The sequence below is a fragment of the Ahaetulla prasina genome, chromosome 2 (genome assembly GCF_028640845.1).
Source record: "Ahaetulla prasina isolate Xishuangbanna chromosome 2, ASM2864084v1, whole genome shotgun sequence".
Taxonomy (NCBI): domain Eukaryota; kingdom Metazoa; phylum Chordata; class Lepidosauria; order Squamata; family Colubridae; genus Ahaetulla; species Ahaetulla prasina.
This window is the reverse complement of record NC_080540.1, coordinates 94,474,371-94,496,553: the sequence shown is the minus strand read 5'-3', so window position 1 is coordinate 94,496,553 and position 22,183 is coordinate 94,474,371. Positions and strand designations below refer to the sequence as shown.

Below are 22,183 nucleotides of genomic sequence, written 5' to 3'. Positions count from 1 at the left end.
ATGTGCAGTGATATAGCACTATCAAATCTGTGTTGAAATGAAAAAGCATTTTAAAACCAGTTTTGAAGCTGATTTTTTTAAAAAAAATCTGCCCTTCTAATCAGGATGACTTAACCCTGTCATAAATAAATAAATAAACATTTATTTATTTATATTTTGCATTTCTAGACAGCTCATCTCCCTCAAATTAGCTCTAAATAGTTGCTATTACTGCTAGAAAAAAAAAGATTCTGTGCGTGAAACAGTGCCTTTTTATTTATTTTTTAAATGATAGGAAACTTGTTTTTCTAACTACTGTAAAGTGAAATTACCATATATGGGGCTACCTATACAACCATTAGTGTTAGGCTTCCAAATAAAGCTATTATACGCTAAAACCGTTAACTGAAATGTAAATTTAACTGAAAACTCAACATCATTTTAAAGCAGAAGAATAATAACTGGGAAATGTAAAAAGCCACAAAATTGGAAGCACTCAGTGTTATGGGACAGTGATGCTTCTCCTATTTTTTTTCCTCATCTGCAAATTCAGTTTCATGCAGCTTTATTTTCGTAGAATCAAATTTAATTTGAACCTGTTTTAGACATTTTAAACTAAATCTCAGTAACCAAAGAGAATTAGTGGTAAAAAATTGAAGCACCAACTAACCTTTCCAGTCTGTAATCATTTAATCCGAGGAAACAGGATGCTAAGAGAAGACATTTCCCAAAACAAAATATAATTCTGATTGAAATGGGGACCTTCCATCTCACTTTGCAGTATCGGTAGTGTGTGCATGTAAACAGAATAAAGAAATTGCATGGTTTCAATTAAAGTTTGTGAAATATGTTTCTACTTATCTTCCCTTTTTCTCTTTATAACCTCACTTCTTTTTCATAAGTCTAATGCTTCTGATCCACTGTAACTATTTGTGATGTCAAAAAGAGCTTGATTTTAATATGAAAATGTCACCTTACCTTTACATCATAAAGGAATTAGTTGATCATTGGCTTCACTCAATAGACCAAACTAATGCACAGTCCCCATAAAAGAATGGCTAATCAGCAAAATTGCAGCTTTCAATGATTCTCCTTCCAGAACAATTTTTGCTCTTAAAGAATGCTGGTTAAAAGAATAACATATTTTTTTCTTCTTCTTTGTCCATTCTCAAATGTCCTTATTTAAATTCTTTCCAAACTTATCACTTAGTTGCTGAATTAATCTTGCCAATTCTCCTGTTGCTTGAGATTTCTCTTCAAGAAGCTCATAACGGAGACTTGAAATGTCTTGCTTAATCTCCTTAAGTTCTCCTATTGGGGGGGAAAATTAAATAAAATGAGATGTAATTACCTTGAATGTAAATCAGCTCATTTCAGTTACTCTTCCTATTTTTATTTCACCTACTTATGCCTTAGGTTTAGTAAGAGGAAGCGTTTATGGGATCAGTGAACACCATGGTATGAGGGTAGAAATGAATAAAGGTCTCAGAGGATAGCCATGCCTTAATGGCTGCTTCCAAAGGGACAAATGATCATTTGGCTGCATTAAACTATTGTCCAGCTCCTTTTAAGCATTTACTAAAATGTTACTTATTGCAATCTATTGCTGTCTCAATGCTTATGAACTCTTGAAACCTAGAAACACTCCTAAATATCATAGACTAACCTTCCTTCTAACTTGGCGCTTATATGTTGGGTTCAAAAAGCATATCTATTAAATTCCTGTATTGTTATTTGCTATCCATTGATGATGAAGCAAGCAATTGATCATGGAACTTACAACTTCCATTGTAAGTTGTAAGTTCCATTGGGTGGGTGGGTGGGGGAAGGGAGAAAGATGCACTTGAGATACTTATGATAATTCAGTGATATGCAAAATTTTAAACGTTAGCATAATGTATCTCTAAACTTTACTACTCTTGTGAATATGTGGCAGTCCTCCCCAACAAAAACCGCCTCATGCTACATTGACCATTTGACTGACAACCAAATAGAAAAGATTCGTTTAAAAATCCATGACTGTAACAAGATTCATTACAGTACTGTTAAATTTAAAAGCACTTGCCTTCATTGACTTCATCGTTCTCTCGGTCTACTTGAGCTTTCAGAACATATCGCTTAATTAGCCTCTTCATTATTTTCTGAAAATGGAATTATAATGGGTTTATTGGAATTACATTGCCTGATTACTTCTACAGCATGCTAGGGTCACATTGCAAGACAATTAATTTCTTTGATGTGTTGTAGATTTCAGTGGTCTTACACAAGTTCACAAGTTCACTTGTGGCCAGTGGTGGGATTCTAATAATTTAACAACCAGTTCTCTGCCCTAACGATTTCTTCCAACAACCAGTTCATCAAACTCCTCAGAAAGTTAACAACCAGTTCTCCCGAAGTGGTGCGAACTGGCTGAATCCCACCACTGACTGTGGCCCAATGATGCAATTGCATTTTTTTTTTGATAAAATGTGTCCACATTATTTTATGTAAATTATGAATAGCATTACATGCAAGGCAACCCACCCCCTGAATAAGTGTCAGTTTCTCCCCAGTTGTTATCATACGACTACTCAAGTAATTTCTTGTATTTTTTGTGCATGAGAATGCTAATACAATGATAGAGAAGGTACTTTCTAGGCAAAAATTACTGTGATCACTCCCTAAAATCTCTAGGAACTGTTGTTTTAGAAATTTTAAAATTGATTCAGATAATGTAATATAATGAACGACAATAAATGTTTAGCCCTAGAAAAGTCAGCTCTATGAAATCTTGGAGCATTGTCTAACACTCTTACTAATCACAGTATTGAACTACAGATAAAATAGCTTCTTATTTTATCTTATTTTAAAATAGTTTATATTTGGAAGCTCCTGGCTGTGGATTATTTCAGCATTGCCACCAGGTAGCTTCTCTGTCATTAACTATTAACCACATTTGGGAATAATTTGAAACATTTGGGAATAATTGGGAATTTCTCTACAGTCAGAAAACTATGTATTTCCATGTAACCTTTTGCTATTGTGCATGTTTGCTAAACAAATGAACAAATAATCCCATAGCATAATCATTATACAAATAATCCTCACAACCACAATTGAGGCAAAAATTTCCATTGCTAAGATGTTAAGTGAGCTTTGCACCATTTTGCCACCTTTCTTGCCATAGTTGTTAAGTGAATCACTGCAGTTGTTATGTTAGTAACAGGGTTGTTAAATGAATCTGGTTTTCCCACTGACTTTGTTAGTCAGAAGGTTGCAAAAAGTGATCACATGACCCCGGGTTAGTGCAACCTTCATAAATACATGCCAGTTGCCAAGCATCTGAATTTTGATCATGTCACCATAAGTGGTGACTATGAACAACCAGTGGTTGTGTGAAAAACAGTCACAAGTCACTTCATTCTAGTGCCATTGTAATTTTGAATAAACAAATCATTTTAAGTATGAGAACTACACATGTAAATTCATCAGGATTACTGATTGAAAATGATCTAGAAAATCTGTGATGTTTTCTTGAAGACTTATGTTCATGACTTTCATTTTTTTTAATGCTAATCTGATCTCTCTGACTTGAATAAGACTATGGAGCCTTGGCATATTCTTTCACTGAGTGGCCTTGGATATGGATTAAATGATACAAAGAAGGGGGTGACATCCTGTATTGGAAATCACAGAAAGTTTATCCTTGGGCTATAGATTTTCAGTATGAGTTTATCAAAAGGAGAAGAATGAGAATGTTGGTGTCTCCCAAACGATGACATCCTCTTGAACAATTTAATTATTCTGACTTTTTAGATTATTAAAAATATGAAAAATTGCAAAGGGAAAAGAAGTAGGAAACAATTAAGAGAAAAGTCATACGGGAATGAAAATGGCTCAAAATAAATTGCAGAGATTTATTTATTCTTTATGTTGTTGTATATGTCACTTTAAGAGCTTTTGCTTTTTATTCAAAGAATAAAAATTCTGTCTACTACTTTTGGATATACTGTCCCTATTCATACATTCTGAATCTCTAAATGGCCAAAAAATTCTGCACTAGACTCCTGGCTGCTTATGATACATTTAGCATTATAAAGAGTGCCAAAATTAATAAGATATACAATTCTAAAAACGAACACATGATTTAAGAATCTAGTAGACTAGAGCTACCACACAATGTGAGGAGAAAGGCTGATTTCTTTCAGAGGGAAGGAATCTTCAGTCTATAGGATGCAGTTTTTTTTATTTATATATCACAATATTATATTAAGCATAAGCATGAAATAACTATACAATATATAAACATATATATAGGCATAAGCATGTAACAACTATATGAAATTGGATACAATCAAAGAGAACTTGTTTCATCCCGGCCTGTAGAATCTTGAGTAAGAGTCCAAACATTTAACAATTTGCAAACAATTGCCATTAGATAGAAATAAATGCTAGATTAATGGGAAATTGGTGAAAGTGCCAGATTGTCGTTCCTCCTTCAAGACAGCCATTTGTCAAAAGTGGCCTGGTTGAGAAAATTCCAGGGCAGGGAAAGAGGTTGGATTGCTGTCTCTTCCCAAACTCCAAAATCCACCACTCTACTAAGTGCTTCAAAGGAAAAAAAGGAGTCATATGAAGATGGTACCAGACACTCATGTACTCCAGATGAACTCTGTTCCTCTATGAGGACCTAATCTAATTGAGTGTCCCAAACAGTGTCAGGTTAAACTACTTATTTCTTTTCTAATTAATATTTATTTCCTTTCTAATTAATATTATCAAAGCCTGCTCTTGCATTTCAAGATTCTGATATGATTTTGCTGTATTTTTTTTTCATCAATGAAGGGACATCCATGAAGAAATGGTTAAAAAAAAATAGTGAATGCAATTTTGACACAGCCTTTTTTTTTTTATCCTCCCCTCCCCCAAGATCAATGGCAGAAATTAAGCAAGGTCTTTCCCATTCCTGCTCATGGGCCTTTTCTGCAACATTGTTTTTGCATTATAATGTATTAGTTTTAATCAGTGTTTCCCCCCAGAGGAAATTAGAATAACAAGGGAATCTATTCTATAAAGAAAACAATCCTAGTTTAGGCAAAGGCACATACTGTACATATAAGTAACAACCATGATACTGACAGGAATTAATAAGAGAAACAAGACTTGGATAGATTATGCAATATACACATTAGTGGTTTCACTATGAGTGTGTGTGTATCTGTGTCTGGGTGCATATGTATGTATGTATGTATGTATGTGATCATTTACAAGACATATTTGCATTTAATTCAAGAAGCATTCATGAGGTATAGTGCACATACTATATGCTGAAGATGGCTATGGTGGTGGTATAATCCATTGGGAAGTAGTGTTGCCACCTGAGAAAACATAAATGGAGGAACATATTTTAGGAAAGTAGGGAAATACAGGATACTAATTATGAAGTGGAAGAAAAAGAAAAGCAAGGAATGAGCATGCCAAAAAGTCAAAATGCCACTACCTAGTGTGCCATGTCTGTCAGTCTATCATTCTGTCTGTCTGTCTGAATCTGTGCACGATCCAACTCACAAAACTCTCTGTGTGGTTTTATTGATGTCTGTGTGTGTATGTGTGTGTGATAACTATAATTTATTCTATAATATATTCTTCATTATTTACCTCATCAATTTACTTTACCTTATCCCCAATCCATATTATCTATTGCTTTTTGTGATTTAGGTTTTCACCTCTGTAAGGATCTCATCAATACCCTCCACACATGATTGTCTGGCTTTTTGCTCTGCTCAGTTTTGTTATAAAACTATTGTTTATAGTTTTGTTCATGTTTTGTGAATAGATCTTCACTGATTCTGTCTATGTGACTGAATAATTTTAATATACTTCTTTCAAGGTGGTCATTCTTTTTTATATTCAAACCACATTCATTCAATAACTGTGCCCTTGTCTTCTTTTGTTTAATCTTACATTCATTCAATAACTGTGCCCTTGTCTTCTTTTGTTTAATCTTACATGTTTCTTGAAAACCCCAATCCAAGTGCTTTAGGATAAAAGAAAAATAATGTATACATATATATAGAAAAAATATAATTTGACAGAATGTAGCCAAAGAAAGCAAGAAACAGTTAAGTTTATAAAAGGCAGAGAAAATGCAGATTAATTTTCATAACAATTAAATTTTGGAAATGAATGCAGAGAGCAGAACGAGAAGCTTCCAACAGAGTTAATGGAATAAAAAATAAATGTGGTGAATTAAATTTGGGGTGAAATGGATAGAATTCTGAAAGGAATTTTCTTAAGGTTCCATATGGGAATGCAGTTTGATATAATCCTATATCAAACAGTAGAACTAAAAAGAATGCAAAAAATGTCCAAGAAAAAAATGATGAAAAGGAAGTATGAGAATTGGGGAAATAGTAAGGCTCAAATTACAGCTGATAAAGCTGAAGATATATTAAAATATATGACAGATGTTTGCTTATGAGATGATTGTGTAGCTTGTTTAATGTTTCTATAAAGACTGCATCCGAAGCTGATGATTGTTAGAATGCTTTTATTATCCTCTTAGCAAAGGTGAGGTAACAAGAGGGAGGTAAATACTATAAGGAGATTAATTTAAGTGTTCCAGAAATAATATTTGACAGAATTATGATCAAAAAGGCATAAGTGGTGACTATGAACAAAAGTATTAACTGCAGTTTTCTGAGTAGTAGCGAATGAGAATGCTATATTTTTGCTTTTCCCAATAGGTTACTGAGAAATGTATAACTATAAGAAAGTATGTATTATATGCTTGCTTATTTGAAGAAAAATTTGAATTATGAATAATTTGTGAAAGTCTTTAGTTGAAGGTTGGTTGTAAATGGAATCTTTAGCTGGTGGTTCAACAGTGAACAAGGAGTAAGACAAATATGTATGAGAAATATTCCCCATTGACCCACTAATGCATGAAAAGCCAAGGTAGCAGCATTTTACAGGGATGAATGAGTGCAAGTTAAGTGCAGTTACAATGGAGTACTTAAGTGAATGAATTGAGAAGAAGAGTAAGTTTGAGAAAATTGTGGTTGTTGGAGGAGGAGATTCTGAAAAAAGAGGTTAGACATTAACAAAGGCAACATGTGAAACAGTATAGAGGGAAAGAGGGAGTTAGGCTGGTTTATAAAAATAGAAGCATATAGAGAGTTATTAATACTGTTGGTGTAAACTAAATATTTCCCTCTCCTTATCTTATATATTTAATTCTTTTTGATTATTATGTATTATTCCTTTCTGAACTTGTAAAAGGGAGTAGTATGATAATAAGTATGAATGTGAATGTGAAATGATTCTATAATTCATGGGTAGTTATTGCATATGGGCTGAAAAAAAATTCTATGCCCATTAATTTGCAAAAAAGAAAGACAAAAAACTTTCTTTATGGTTAACTATTGATTCTATGGACCCTTGAGCACAAATATGGTGCCCCTAACTTATTTCCTCTTTGGGTTGTTGTTGGGGGGCAATATGCTGACTGTACCACTTAGAGAGGGCTGTAAAAGCACTGTGGAGCTGTATATAAATCTAAGTGCTATTGCTATTAACCCTAATAATCCAGAATGGGGCAGAGTCTATAATTTATCCCTGGGTGTAATGAAATTCACACTATTCTGTGAGAAGTTGATGATTTCTGGGAAGAATATTCAATATACCTTGTGCTAAGCAGGAGTCACTTACTGAGAATTCTGGGCAAGAAAAATAGAGAACTTAATATCTGGAGAAAATACACTGTATGCACTTGTGGCTCATGTCTAGTTATGTTTTTCATATTTCATCTAAAACCCACTATACATCCATGGGAAAAAGAAAGATTACTTTAATATTCACATGAAGCCACTTGAAATATTAAAATAAGAAATAATGAAGTCCCTTTTTGTTTCTTTCTATGTCCATATATGATCCCTTACAGATTGTTATTACCTAGAAGTAATTATAGTACAGCAAGATGGTGCTTTCTTCTTATTATTGTTCTCACCTGATTTCAGAGTGCTTTATTTTTCAGAATTTTCATTTTCGTGAACCCTCACAAAGCAAAGATGCATCTCTTTGAAATTCTAACTAGATAAAGACTTGAACAAAGTCCTACTAATAACTGGTTTATGCTTTCTCCTTCTGGCTGAAAATAATTATTGGGCAGACTAAAATGAATGTTTTATGCTGCTTGTTCCCTCTTTTGTCTAATTATGCCTTCTGTTATTACCACTTTATTATTATTTTTCCTGATGGAAAAAAATTAACATTTTTAATAATATATAGTTTTGGAACAGAACTTGGTAAGAACAAGAAGTAACAGGAAAAAAAGGGCCTACTTCAAATGTTTCTTTGCAAACTTATTGATTTTTTTATTGTAGTTTCTTGCTTTAGCATTGCTTAGGTGGGTTCTAATAAATTTAGTATTATAATTATTCTTATTCATAAAGAATAACTTCTGCATATTAATTCAGTTTAATATGAATTTATACTGAGGGTAATACGGCCATTGGTGGTATTGGTGGGTTTCAGATAGATGTTATTTTAAACCTGGGGGAGTATTTGAAATCTGTCTATGATCGCATTAACGTAAGTATATACATATACATATACATATACATATACATATACATATACATATACATATACATATACATACATACATACATACATACATACATACATACATACATACATACATACATACATATATATATATATATATATATATATATATATATATATATATATATATATATATTTAAAAAGCCACTGAAATCTATGGATGTTTCCACACAGTGTACAATGTTCAAAATATGTAATGGTTCACATATGGGCTTGCCAAACTGATAGTCGATTCAGTGAAATGAATGGAACTTAAATTTTATAATATTTCTAGCATTTAAATCAATAGGACATGAAAAAGCAACTTTATCTTATCACTAACTGTGGATCCTAATATGGGTTATTGGAAGTGACTTGATACAGCAAAAAAGCAATTTAAATCAACATCTTAGAACCAGGACCCAACCAAGGAACCTTTTGGTGTGACAGATGACAACATTGTGGTTGTTGGTTGGGAATTCTAAGAACTGAACACATTTGGGATTACTGGCTGAGACAAGCTTCCTGCAGTGTGCCTTTCATATAGTTGCAAATACCTCCTTTAAAGCATCCAGGTATCCTTTGGACTCTTTGATGTCCAATCAAATTGATTCCTATCAAATCCAACAGTTATAGCAGTGGGAGTTGCATGAAACCTCCCCCCACCTTGTTCTTCCATCCGCCCATCTTTTTTAGCTATCATATTGATGTATTTTCATTGTGTTCTTTTTCATAATTTATTTTAATGTTCTATTATCTTACGTCTGTACACATTTATTTCATTTCTTCCTTTGTATTGTTGGGAGCCGCCTAGGCTAGCCCCATGGCAAGAGAGGCGGCAAATAAATTAACAAATAGATAAACATCTATGGGAAACACAAGAGTCCCTTCTACTACATTATGGTGCACCATGTTTGGAGGAATTGAGGTCTCCTAAGTGGCTGCTGATTATTTCTGGAGGTTTTTTCTCACTGAGATACATAATATATATTGTGTCTAAGAAATATTTCTATTGTTTGAATGAAATCCCACAAATCAGGTTTACTGCCAGGAAACTTGAAAGTAGCCAATGAATCATTTTTGACAAGCACCCAGAGAAAACTATGAAAGTATGGTAGCGAATTTCAATTTGATTCCATTCAATTGAAATGGAAATGTTAATGAAAGAAAGGGAAAAAAACCTAAGTATACAGAGACAAGTTTTGATGAAGAAAATAACGAAGGACTCTGCTAAGATAAATCTCATCAACATTTCTTGAGAATGTCAATAGGCACTTGGAAGGAAGTGGCTTTGTTGCTATTCCAGCATCCATAGTTCCTCATCAAAGCCTGAATAAACTTAGTAATAATGAGATAATATAATTCATATGGATTTAAATAAGTGTAAACTGATGCGCCTGGGGGGGGGGGATTCACATATAATTGAATGGATCTGAGAGATTTATAACTTAACCAGAAAAAGAAAAATGGAGTCAAAGTCGGTAGCTCAGTAAAAATGCCAACTCAAAACAAAAGTGCCACTATTATAATGTTCACATATACGTTTACAATATAAGATAACATTTATTGTCACTTTCTGTGTACACCATGGCACACATTAAAATGAAATTCTGATGCCCGCTTTCAAATTTCTCTCTCTCTCTCTCCATATATATTGTATATGTAGTTACAAACACACAAACATGGCTATACATATACCCATACACATATATGAATACATATTATATTATATATATTATATATATATATATATATATATATATATATATATATATGTTTTCTGAGGTTTTCGGTGTTTGTATGTAGGTCTTTGGTTATTCGGGTTTTCTCCGTAAAATTGGAAGTGTCTTGGCGACGTTTCGACGAAGTCTCATTCGTCATCTTCAGGCTTCAGCTTCAGGCTTCTGGGAGCAATGTGTGATTGCAGCTGTTTCTTCCTTTTAACTGCTAGTGGGGTTTGAACTGATTGGGTGGGAGCTTGGCTGTGCTCTGATTGGATGGGGTTTTTTCTATGCTCTGATTGGATGGGGGTGTGTCCTGTGTTGGTGGGGGCTTGGTTGTGCTCAGTCTAGTCTGAGTTGCAGGGGGATCTGAGCTGGTGAGCTGCACTGCTGCTGTTTGGCTTCGTGTTCGTGGTCGTGCTACATCTTCATAGTGGGTGTCAGTCTGCTGCATGTATGGATTGGAGGGGTTTGAAATGGCTAATGTTGCAGCTGCGGTCTGGCTTCTGGTCCTTGGTCGTGCTTCCTGATCAGTGTGGGTTTGGGTCTGCTTTCTGGGTGGATGTGGTGGTGACATCCTGTGTGGACCTCGTGAGTGTGGGTCTGGTGTCATTCCTCGTGTTAGGGACACGTTTGTCAATAAGGGCAGGTTTCCAAATGGCTGGTAGGCGGAGGTATCATCTCGTTTGTTCATGCTGTGTGGGCGTTTTCTATCTCGATGGCTTCTCTGATTATTCTGTTGTTAAAGTGTTCAGTTTTGGCGATAGTTCTGGTCTTTTAAAGTCAATATCGTGTCCTGTGACTTTAAAGTGTTGGACCAGGGAAGAAGTTGGTTCCTCTTTTTGAATGAGTTCTTGTGTTCTTCAATGCGCACTTATTCTTCTGTTGGTTTGTCCAATGTATGTGGTGGGGCAGGCGGTGCATGGGATTTCATATACTCCTTGATTTTCTAACTCAATTTTGTCTTTGGGGTTTCTTAGGATGGTGGATATTTTTGGTTTGTGCAGAATGCTGTCTTGATGTTATGTTTGTGGAGGATCTTGCTGATTCTGTCTGTGGTGCCTTTTATATATGGGAGGAGGGCTGTGCCATTTTCTTGCTCTCTGTCTTGGGTTTTAGTGGGGGTTCTTTTGGATTAGTTTGGTAATCTTATTTCTCTGGAATCCATTGGATGTTAGTACGTTTGTGAGAGTGTGTAGTTCGGTTTTAGGTGTTGTTCATCAGCTAAGCATTTTGTTCTAGAGATGAGTGTCTTGGCTACGGAGTTGATCTGTGCTGGGTGGTGGTGTGAGAGTGCATGCAGATAGCGGTTTGTGTGTGTTTTCTTCTGGTAGATGGTGTGTCCTAGGGAGCCATTGGGTTTCTTGTAGACTAAGACATCTAGGAAGGAAGTTGGTTGTTAACTTCTGTTTCCATGGTGAACTGTATTTTGGGGTGTAGGCTATTGAGGTGTGTGAGGAAGTTTTCAAGTTTTTCTTTCCCGTGTGGCCAGATTATGAAGGTGTCGTCTACATATCTGAGCCAGAGTTTGGGTTTGTGATCAGATTTTCTAGTGCTTGGGTTTCAAAGTGTTCCATGTAGAGGTTGGCAATGACAGGTGAGAGGGTGATCCCATGGGTGCGCCTTCTATTTGTTTGTATTTTTGTCCGTTATAGATGAAGTATGTGTTGGATAGGCAGTGGTTGGTCAGATCTAGGATGTGCTTGGGGGTTATATTTGTTTTGGATAGCTGTCAAGGCTTCTTTGATTGGCACTTGGGTGAAGAGGATATGACATCAAAGCTCACGAGTAGGTCGCTGGGCTGTAAGTTTTGTTTCTTTATGATCTCTATGAACTGGAATGAGTTTTTACGTGTGAGGCGATGGATTCTGCATAGGGCTGTAGTTGTTTGAGAAATTTGGCTAGGTTTTGTAGAGGTGAGCCTATGGAGCTGACTATGGGTCTGAGTGGGGGTTCCTTCTTTGTGTATCTTGGGAGGCCAGAGCTTAGGGCATCTGGATGATTTCTCTGGGAATGATTCTTTGTTGGATTTCTTCGCTGATGGGGAGGCTTTTATTTTGGATCTAGTGGTTTTTCTAGGTAGGTGGTGGGGTCTGTTTTAGGGGCTTGTATGCAGGGTCTTGGAGTAGGTTGGTTAATTTGGTTTGGTAGTCAGATGTGTTCATAACCACCGTGGCGTTGCCCTTGTCTGCTGGTAGGATTATTATGCTGGTATCTTTTTTCAGGTTAAGTAGTGCTGTCTGTTCCTCTTTGGGTAAGTTGCTTTTGGGTGGCTTGCTGCTGCAGAGGATGTTGGTGATTTCGAGTCTGATTTTGTTAGCGCCATCGGGTTGATTTTGGTCAGGCTGGTTTCAACTCCGCATATAATGGTCTCAGTGGGGATGTATTTGGGAGTGACTGCAAAGTTGAATCCTTTGGAAAGGACATCGGTTTCAGCTTTGGTGAGGATCCTATCTGAGATGTTATGCACTGTTTGTTTCATGTGTTGCTGTGAGGGTGGAGGGGTTTGTTTCTGGCGTTCTTGTAGTCTTCGGAGTTTGTTGGTGTGTGTGTCTTGAGGGTGGTCTGTGTTTCGCCTCCAGACGGCAAGTTGTTTTGGATTTGTCCCAAAGTGCAGGGTGGATCTTGTTGCTGAGTTTGAGGTGAAGTGTGAGGAGATCTTTGTTGATTTGATCTAGGAGGAATCTTTTTGTGTGAAGTTCATTTCTGATTAGGGCCAATTCTGTTCTTTTTAGGATGCGTTTGGCGGCTGCAGAGTTGGAGTGGAATTTCAATTGGAAGCATGTGGGGATTAAATTTTGATCTCGGCAGTTTCGTAGGAATGCAAGGTCACATAAAATGGAAGCTCTTTGGACTTCTAGTTTTTCATAGGTCCTGGTCAGATGGTGGATTTCCTCCCCGTAGAGGTGCAATATTTCAGATCCCCCTGCAACTCAGACTAATTTGAGCACAACCAAGCCCCCACCCAAACAGGACACACCCCCAGCCAATCAGAGCACAAAAAAAAAAAAAAAAAAACCCACATCCAATCAGAGCACAGCCAAGCTCCCACCCAATCAGTTCAAACCCCCACTGGCAGTTAAAAAGGAAGAAACAGCTGCAATCACACATTGCTCCCAGAAGCACGAAGCTGAAGCCTGAAGATGACGAATGAGACTTCACGAAATGTCACCAAGACACTTCCAATTTTACGCGGGAGAAAACCGAATAACCAAAGACCTATATATATATATATATATATATATATATATATATTATATATATATATATATATTGAGCACATGTGCTAAAATAAGCCTCCCCCTGAAAATAAGCCCTCCCTGAAAATATTTAAACGCAGAGCTGGAAATCAGGTAAGATGGCAAGAGGAGCACCATCTTGCTCAACCAGAAACTTGCTCAATTTGCTCAACCAAAATAATAGGACCTCCCGAAAAATAAGGCCAAGAGCTTATTTCGGGGTTTTTATATATATATATGTAGGTCTTTGGTTATTTGGGTTTTCTCCCGTGTAAAATTGGAAGTGTCTTGGCGACGTTTCGACGAAGCCTCATTCGACGAAGCCACTTCCAATGTGTGATCCACAATGTCTCCTTGTGACTCAATGTCTCCTTGTGTCTCAATGACACAATGTCTCATTGTGTCTCAATGAGACACGAAGTCTCATTCGACGAAGACACTTCCAATGTGTGATCACACAATGTGGTCACACATTGCTCCCAGAAGCACGAAGCTGAAGCCTGAAGATGACGAATGAGACTTCGTCGAAATGTCACCAAGACACTTCCAATTTTACACGGGAGAAAACCCGAACAACCAAAGACACACACACACACACACACACACACACACACACACATATATAGACAGGGCAGGGTCTTATTTTTGAGGAAACATGGGGTATACACACACACACACACACACAGAGTATATACATATATGCATATGTTAATCACAATTAAAATACATTGTGTATTTCTTGCTACCAGATTTAAAAAAAATACAACTGGGAAAAAAACATAGAAGACAGCAAGCAAAATGAGTGAAAGTGTACAACAGCTTTTGTACAAAGGGAAGATGTTTGGAACTGTTTAATGTAGAAAAAAAGATCACTTGAGGGAAAATATGATCAAAATTCATAAAGTCAAATATGGCATGGAGAAAAGAGGCAAGGAGAATTTGTCCTCCTGTTTTTCAAAACATTAGAGTTGTGTTGAAATTGTTTGAAAGAAGATTTAGAACAAGCAAAACAAAATATTTAAACATAGGAATGCTTAACTGTGGAGATAATGGACTGTATCTTGGATTTCACTAAAGAGGAATGGCATCCATTCATAAAGAATGGGTCTATCAAGGGCTAATAATATTGGGGCCTTAGCATAAGTTCCATGAGCAACATGCCTCCAAATCCCAGTTGCAACAGAGAAATGATGGGAGAAGTGTGTGTCACTCTCTTCTGCTTGTGAGCACACCAGAGACATCCAATGGTCACTGTGAAATGAAATGCTGGACTTGGATGTAACTTGGCCTGATCTAGTAGAACTTCATTATATTCTTGTAAACTACATCTATACTTTTAAAAACAATTAGAAAGCAATTCCTCCTACAGTATGATTTTAAACCACATAGATATATATGAACAAGTTGTAAATCAAAGGTATGAAGGTGGCTACTAATTGCTTTCCTCATGATGTTTTTTCTGATGTCTTTCTCTTGAGTTTCCATTACCTGGTATCTGGTAGGGTTGTTGTAGGCATTCTTCAGCATAACGTCTGACTTTGGAGTACTTGATTCGAAACGAACTTTCTGAAATGTATAAATATAGGCATTTCATCATAATGAAGAACAAAACATTAGCAATCTAATTCAAGGAAAATATCCACAAATATCAGTTGCTCAATGCCCATGGAGCACAGCATTATGCAGGAAAGAAAATCCTTATATGACTTGATTAAAACATTGTGTAATTCTGTTTTGTATTTAAATGGCTAATATTCTTCCTAACTTTCTGGTAATTCATTCTGTGTAAAAGAGAAATTGTGAAGTCCTCTTGCAGCTAGGAAAAATTGACTATTCTAGGGTTGAGACATAAAACCCTTTAGTTATTCTGAACACCCAAGACAAATAGTGGAAGGATGCCTTCATTTTAGGATTTATACAACCATTTGATATTTAGAATTACTGTATGTTCATACTCTTATCTATTTCACTTGTGAATTCCAGTCAAGAATATTGTGTAGATAAAGACAACTTATTAACCCTGTCTCAAAGACATAGTCTACTTTGGTCCACCATCAATAACCCCATTTTGGTCATCTGCAAAGTGGACATTCTGTACAAGCCATAATGGTGATAGTAAAGGTTCAATGCACATGACTCTTCGCAAATGTAAACCAATATCATATGTAACCCACAGGTATCAGGGCAGGAGCTGAAAAAACATGTGATTAATAGCTGCAACTTTCTATGCATGCTTCTCTGGATATTTGAAGATCTGCTATGTCGGATCTATATAGCAATAGCAGCAATAGCACTTAGATTTATATACTGCTTAAGCTGTTTACAGACCATGTTGCCCCTAACAATTTGGATCCTCATTTTACTCACTTCGGAAGGATGGAAGACTGAATCAACCTTGAGATTTCAACTGCCAAATTGTAGGCAGCCGGCAGTCAGCAGAAGTAGCTGCAGTACTGCACTCTAACCACTGCGGCACTGTGGCTCATTAGATATAGATATCCATAACTCAAGAACTCACCCAAGTGACAGCTACCCCAATGGGTAACTTATCAGTTCATTACTTATATCATATGTATTAAAACAGATAGAGTTGGTAGGTGACCATTAAAAAAATAAAATCCAGTCAAATGAAACCTGTTTTTGTGCCTTTAATAGAATCTTTCTTTCAAAATCAGTGGGCAAAACTTTCCCTCTTTGGCGATATACATTATCTCTTGTAAGATCTCCTAGCTGAGCCACTACAGCACAAAGGTCCTATTCAGAAACAAAGAATTCAGACATGACATACTGGGGTGCTGATAAGGGAAATGACTGTGTCACTGGGTGTGTGATCTAATGCAACTCTCTATATTGTGTCTATTATTTTGTTTTTAAGAACTTGGCCATTAAATGGGAAATTGGAAACTGATGGACACAATGAGGCCAATAGATTTTTTTTTTCCTATTAAAGAAAAAAAGGCATTAGACAGCTTTATGGATGTACTTTTTGAGATAGAATACTGTATTTAGGCTTTATTTCTTTGCACTTCAAAAACTACCAAGCTTTGTTTTTAAGACCCCCGAAGACAGTTCACAATGCTAAATAAATTGAAAGTTAATCTTAGAATATTATATGCTCTTTTTTGAACTAGCAGTATTTTCAGACTAAGAAACTTTTTTTGAAATAAAGAACATGCCTAGACAATTTCCTCTGGAAATAACAATACAACTATTACTATAAGTATATATCATACGGTTTTAATAGATTTTTCCTGTTTAAAAATAATGATTGTCCATGATATACAGATTGGAAAAGCTGACCTCTTACACAGCATCTTTCTAATTACTTTTTTGTGTCCTTCTGTCATAAATAATAGGATGAGATGGAAATGGAAAAGAGTAAAACAATATCTTTGTGACTTTATGGCTTTGTATCTTGTATGTATGTATGTATGCATGTTGAATAATGGATTATGATTTCACTGGATCTATGCTTTAGAATAAGCTTTTTTGTTTTAGAAATATTCACATTCCTGTTATTTATACCACAATTTCTGCTGAATGGTGCAAATTCTTTTTAAAACTGGGTAATGGAGGTTTGATTATGTCCTCATCTGTGTGTCTCAGAATGACTCAGTGATGCTTCTGGCCACAAGAAATACCCATTGAGAACAAATTATGTATTACAACCCAATCACGCTCCCTCCAAAACCTATTGGGTAGCTTTTTAGATATAGCTTTTTCCCACACCAAAATTGTCCTATTAATTACATGATGTCTAGTCTTCTATGATTATTGAATGAGTGAACTGTTTCTGCTTGTTTTCACGTAAATACAAGGAAATAGTGAAAAGTCAGTAAATGTCATTGGAGGAAAATTCTGAATATATACATATATAAAAATAAAGAAAAAAGGGTAATCCCTGGTTTTGATCTTAATCAAGCACTCTCAACTTTTTAAAGATCTGTTCAGCTGCTGTTGCACCTTCTGGACAGGGTAAAATCAGAAGCAAATGTTATGTACTCACCCCACTTCAACTCCCCATAAATATACAGATCCAGTAAAGATTGTATGATATTTGTTTATGTTGACTTAATAACAAACAGCAGCAGAAAAACTTGAGTTGACATACACTTCCATTTTCAATACAGAATAAAAGAGTTGGAAGGGACCTTGGAGGTCTTTTAGTCCAACTCCTAGCAAGCAGAAGATCATATTTCATTCCAGACAAATGGCTGTCCAAACTCTTCTTTAAAACTTTCAGTATTGGAGTACCCGCAAATTCTGAAGTCAAGTCCTTTCACTGATTAATTGCTCTTACTGCAACTCTCACAGTCCATAACTGTGTTTAGTGTTGTAGTTATCAATAGGGCTGTTCCATTTAACTGTCTACTTTTGAGCACAGACTTCCAGTCCCTCAAACTTCTTAACTATTTATTTTAGCTATTTTTTTTTTAAATCACCAGTTTGAATTTAAGGACAAACACAGATTGTATTTTCTCTATAAAACAAATAAGGTAGCAGAGAGTTGACATTCATTTACCTGTCTTTACTTAAAAATAAAAAAAAGCCAACACACACACACACACACACACACACACACACACACACACAATGTTTGTTTTCTGAGATTTTTGTGGGTGTTTGTATGTAGGTCTTTGGTTATTCGGGTTTTCTCCCGCGTAAAATTGGAAGTGGTTTTGGCGACGTTTCGACGAAGTCTCATTCGTCATCTACAGGCTGGTGTTTACAGCTTCATGCTTCTAGGAGCAATGTGTGATCGCAGTTGTTTCTTCCTTTTAAAATGAAGATGTATATACATGTTTTCATAGGTTTTCACGGATATAGGTATGTAGGTCTTGGCATTTTCGGGTCTTTTCCCATGTAAGGTTGAGAGTATCTTGGCGATGTTTCGACCAGCCTGAAGATGATGAGTGAGAGCTCGTCGAAACGTCGTGAAGATACTCTCAACCTTACATGGAAAAGACCAAAATGCCAAGACCTAAAATGCATGTATCCACCACCAGGACTTTCTAGATTGTGATGTCATTAACATTGCATCTTCTAGGATAGGGTGTCAAAGTCATGGCCCGCAAGCCAGATCGTCATGCATTGGCCATGCCCACCTCCGGTTTAGGGAAGGGAAAAAGTCATGATACATCACATGATGACAATGTGATGCCATGCGTTGACACCTCTGTCCTAGAAGTTTAGGCAGCATCAAGAGTGAGTCCTTCAAAAAGCTTGCAATGTCTAGTAATTTATCAATTTTTAAAGATTGAAAAAGATAAATGGGATTGCTTGAATATGCTTCATATTTAGTAAGTATACAAAGCCAACCTCTGTCCCATTCATCCAGAAAAGATAAAAATAGCCACATTTAACCCCACCATAAAACGTGTCAGGAAACACCTAGATTTACATTCAACAAGATCCATATTTTTTAAATCACCAGTTTGAATTTAAGGACAAACACAGATTGTATTTTCTCTATAAAACAAATAAGGTGGCAGAGAGTTGACATTCATTTACCTGTCTTTACTTAAAAATAAAAAAAAGCCAACACACACACACACACACACACACACACACACACACACAATGTTTGTTTTCTGAGGTTTTTGTGGGTGTTTGTATGTAGGTCTTTGGTTATTCGGGTTTTCTCCCGCATAAAATTGGAAGTGGTTTTGGCGACGTTTTGACGAAGTCTCATTCGTCATCTACAGGCTGGTGTTTACAGCTTCATGCTTCTAGGAGCAATGTGTGATCGCAGTTGTTTCTTCCTTTTAAAATGAAGATGTATATACATGTTTTCATAGGTTTTCACGGATATAGGTATGTAGGTCTTGGCATTTTCGGGTCTTTTCCCATGTAAGGTTGAGAGTATCTTGGCGATGTTTCGACCAGCCTGAAGATGATGAGTGAGAGCTCGTCGAAACGTCGTGAAGATACTCTCAACCTTACATGGGAAAAGACCCGAAAATGCCAAGACCTAAAAATGCATGTATCCACCACCAGGACTTTCTAGATTGTGATGTCATTAACATTGCATCTTCTAGGATAGGGTGTCAAAGTCATGGCCCGCAAGCCAGATGCGTCATGCATTGGCCATGCCCACCTCCGGTTTAGGGAAGGGGAAAAAAGTCATGATACATCACATGATGACAATGTGATGCCATGCGTTTGACACCTCTGTCCTAGAAAGTTTAGGCAGCATCAAGAGTGAGTCCTTCAAAAAAGCTTGCAATGTCTAGTAATTTATCAATTTTTTAAAAGATTGAAAAAAGATAAATGGGATTGCTTGAATATGCTTCATATTTAGTAAGTATACAAAGCCAACCTCTGTCCCATTCATCCAGAAAAAGATAAAAAATAGCCACATTTAACCCCACCATAAAACGTGTCAGGGAAACACCTAGATTTACATTCAACAAGATCCATATTTTTTTAAAATCTCTGCTGTAGTTCTCAGTCCATTTATAATACACCTTTCTATTCCTTCCATTATTAAACTGGGACTGGAAGCTATAGCAGCTTCCTGTAGCCTTCTTTGATTTATTTATATATGTTTCTTGCAGTTGTGGAGTTTTGTTGTTGCCTGAAGCAGAATGAATGCAGGCAAATATTTATAACATTTTAAACACAGCTGTTTCCTCACAGGTTATAATTTGCTGGTTTTAGTAAAACAGTTTCCATAACAGGCTCCATGCAATTTTTCAAAATCCAAGAATGCACAAACGAAATGCTGTGTGGGACAAACCTTACTATATGTCGCTAGCCAGACAAATAGAAGTTACCTACCAGTGCTGTACAGTTCTTTAAGTCAGCCCTTTTCTTTGATAAATTCTCAAGTGATATACCACTTTGAAGCTGATTTGCAAAACAACCCTGCCCCCTCACTCCTATGAATGGAATATAATGAACCTGCATTGGTATATCAAAACCAGTATATTGTCACAAGCATATAATGCCAATTGAAGCTTTAGCGGTAACTTTATGCCATGTAATTCTGTAAATGAATTTGTCTGATGGATTGCAGAATTTGTAACAGAAGATTCTGGATGGAAGACGCTAAGGATAAATATGAAGCAACATAAAACAATCACCCAGGCCAAATACAACCCCCAACAGATGTGTGCCTGAAACTATTATCCATGATTAAAAGCCCAGTGGAATAAATGTGGTTTAGTAGTTTTCCAAAATGCCAGGAGGGAGGGTGCTGCACAGACCACAAGGGGAAGAGAGTTCCACAAATGTGTATGAATTGTGGTATGTGAAAGCTCCACTCAAAGCGGACAAAAAGGGAAAAAGACAGAAAGGATCGTTCAGAAAAATTTCAGCTTATGCAGCTTGTGAAGGATAACTTCTCATTCAAAAATATGGATTTATGCACCTATGCACCTGAAGAGGAAAGGGTAATTTTCCTTGTGGAACTATAACAGATGCCAAGATGGGTCCAGTCAAACTTTGCTGGACTGATCAAGCCTTTTTGGAAGGCATAAAGATACATCACATGCTACAAGATAGCATACAAAGTGGGTGTCCTGTATGATTGCTTCATATAGGAGCAATCAAACCAAACCAGCTAAATAGACTTTGAGTCAAATAGGTGTGCACATGGCTTTGTGATTTTGTGATTTTGTGAATGGGCAGGGCTGTATGTTCAGAAACTAAACAATAAATGTTGTAAAACTTGTCCTGTTGCTATACATCTGACTTTCTGATTGAAAATAGCACTTGAGGAGTTTCAAATATATAAAGACTGGTTCACTCAGGGGTACTACAGATGCACTCTAAAACCTTCACTGTAACAATGATTGGATCAACTGACCTCCATGATTCCTTCTGTTTCTGATTCACTATTTCCTGGATAAAACCTTCCTAGGTAATGAATATATTGAAACAATGTGCAAGTTATTGTATATGTGCTTCCCCTCAATTTTAGAAGAACACAGACAAAAGTGGCAGGGGCTGCCACAAAGGAGTCAAGCTATTCTCCAAAGAGGAGAATATTCTATTCTCCTAAGCACCTGAGGGCAGGACAAGAAGCAATGGGTGGAAACTAAGCAAGGAGAGAAGCAACTTAGAACTAAGGAGAAATTTCCTGACAGTTAGAACAATCAATAAGTGGAACAACTTGCCTCCAGAAGTTGTAAATGCTCCAAAACTGGAAGTTTTTAAGAAGAGATCAGATAACCATTTGTCTGAAGTGGTGTAGGGTTTCCTGCCTAAGCAGGGGGTTGGACTAGATAGAAGCAGTGGTGGGATGCAAGTAATTTAACAACCAGTTCTCTGCACTAATGCTTTCTTCCAACAACCAGTTCACCAAATTGCTCAGAAAGTTAACAACCGGTTCTCCTGAAGTGGTGCGAACTGGCTGAATCCCACCACTGGATAGAAGGCCTCCAAGGTCCCTTCCAACTCTACTCTTCTCTTCTCTTCTCTTCTCTTCTCTTCTCTTCTCTTCTCTTCTCTTCTCTTCTCTTCTCTTCTCTTCTCTTCTCTTCAACATCTTGTGATATTGCACATAGATTCTATAACAACTGTCAGGTATGTATATGCTATTTACTCTCTTGGATTGTTGAATACTTGCATAATGTTAACTCTCACCCTAACCCTAGCCCTAATTGAAATCCTTTAGGATTCGTTTTTATCATACTAATTTGGACAACATGAAGT

General features: G+C 36.5%; 1 protein-coding gene across 1 annotated transcript in view; it reads right to left on the bottom strand.

Moving 5' to 3' along the window:
- Nucleotides 1-1,147: 1,147 nt before the first annotated feature.
- TRPC7 (transient receptor potential cation channel subfamily C member 7) overlaps nt 1,148-22,183 on the bottom strand; it is a 160,994-nt gene continuing 139,958 nt past the window's right edge. The window contains exons 9-11 of the mRNA XM_058167860.1: nt 15,014-15,091; nt 2,045-2,120; nt 1,148-1,290 (exon numbers count right to left, since the gene is read on the bottom strand). Coding sequence (XP_058023843.1) covers nt 1,148-1,290; nt 2,045-2,120; nt 15,014-15,091 — 297 coding nt within the window. The remainder of the gene's footprint in view (nt 1,291-2,044; nt 2,121-15,013; nt 15,092-22,183) is intronic.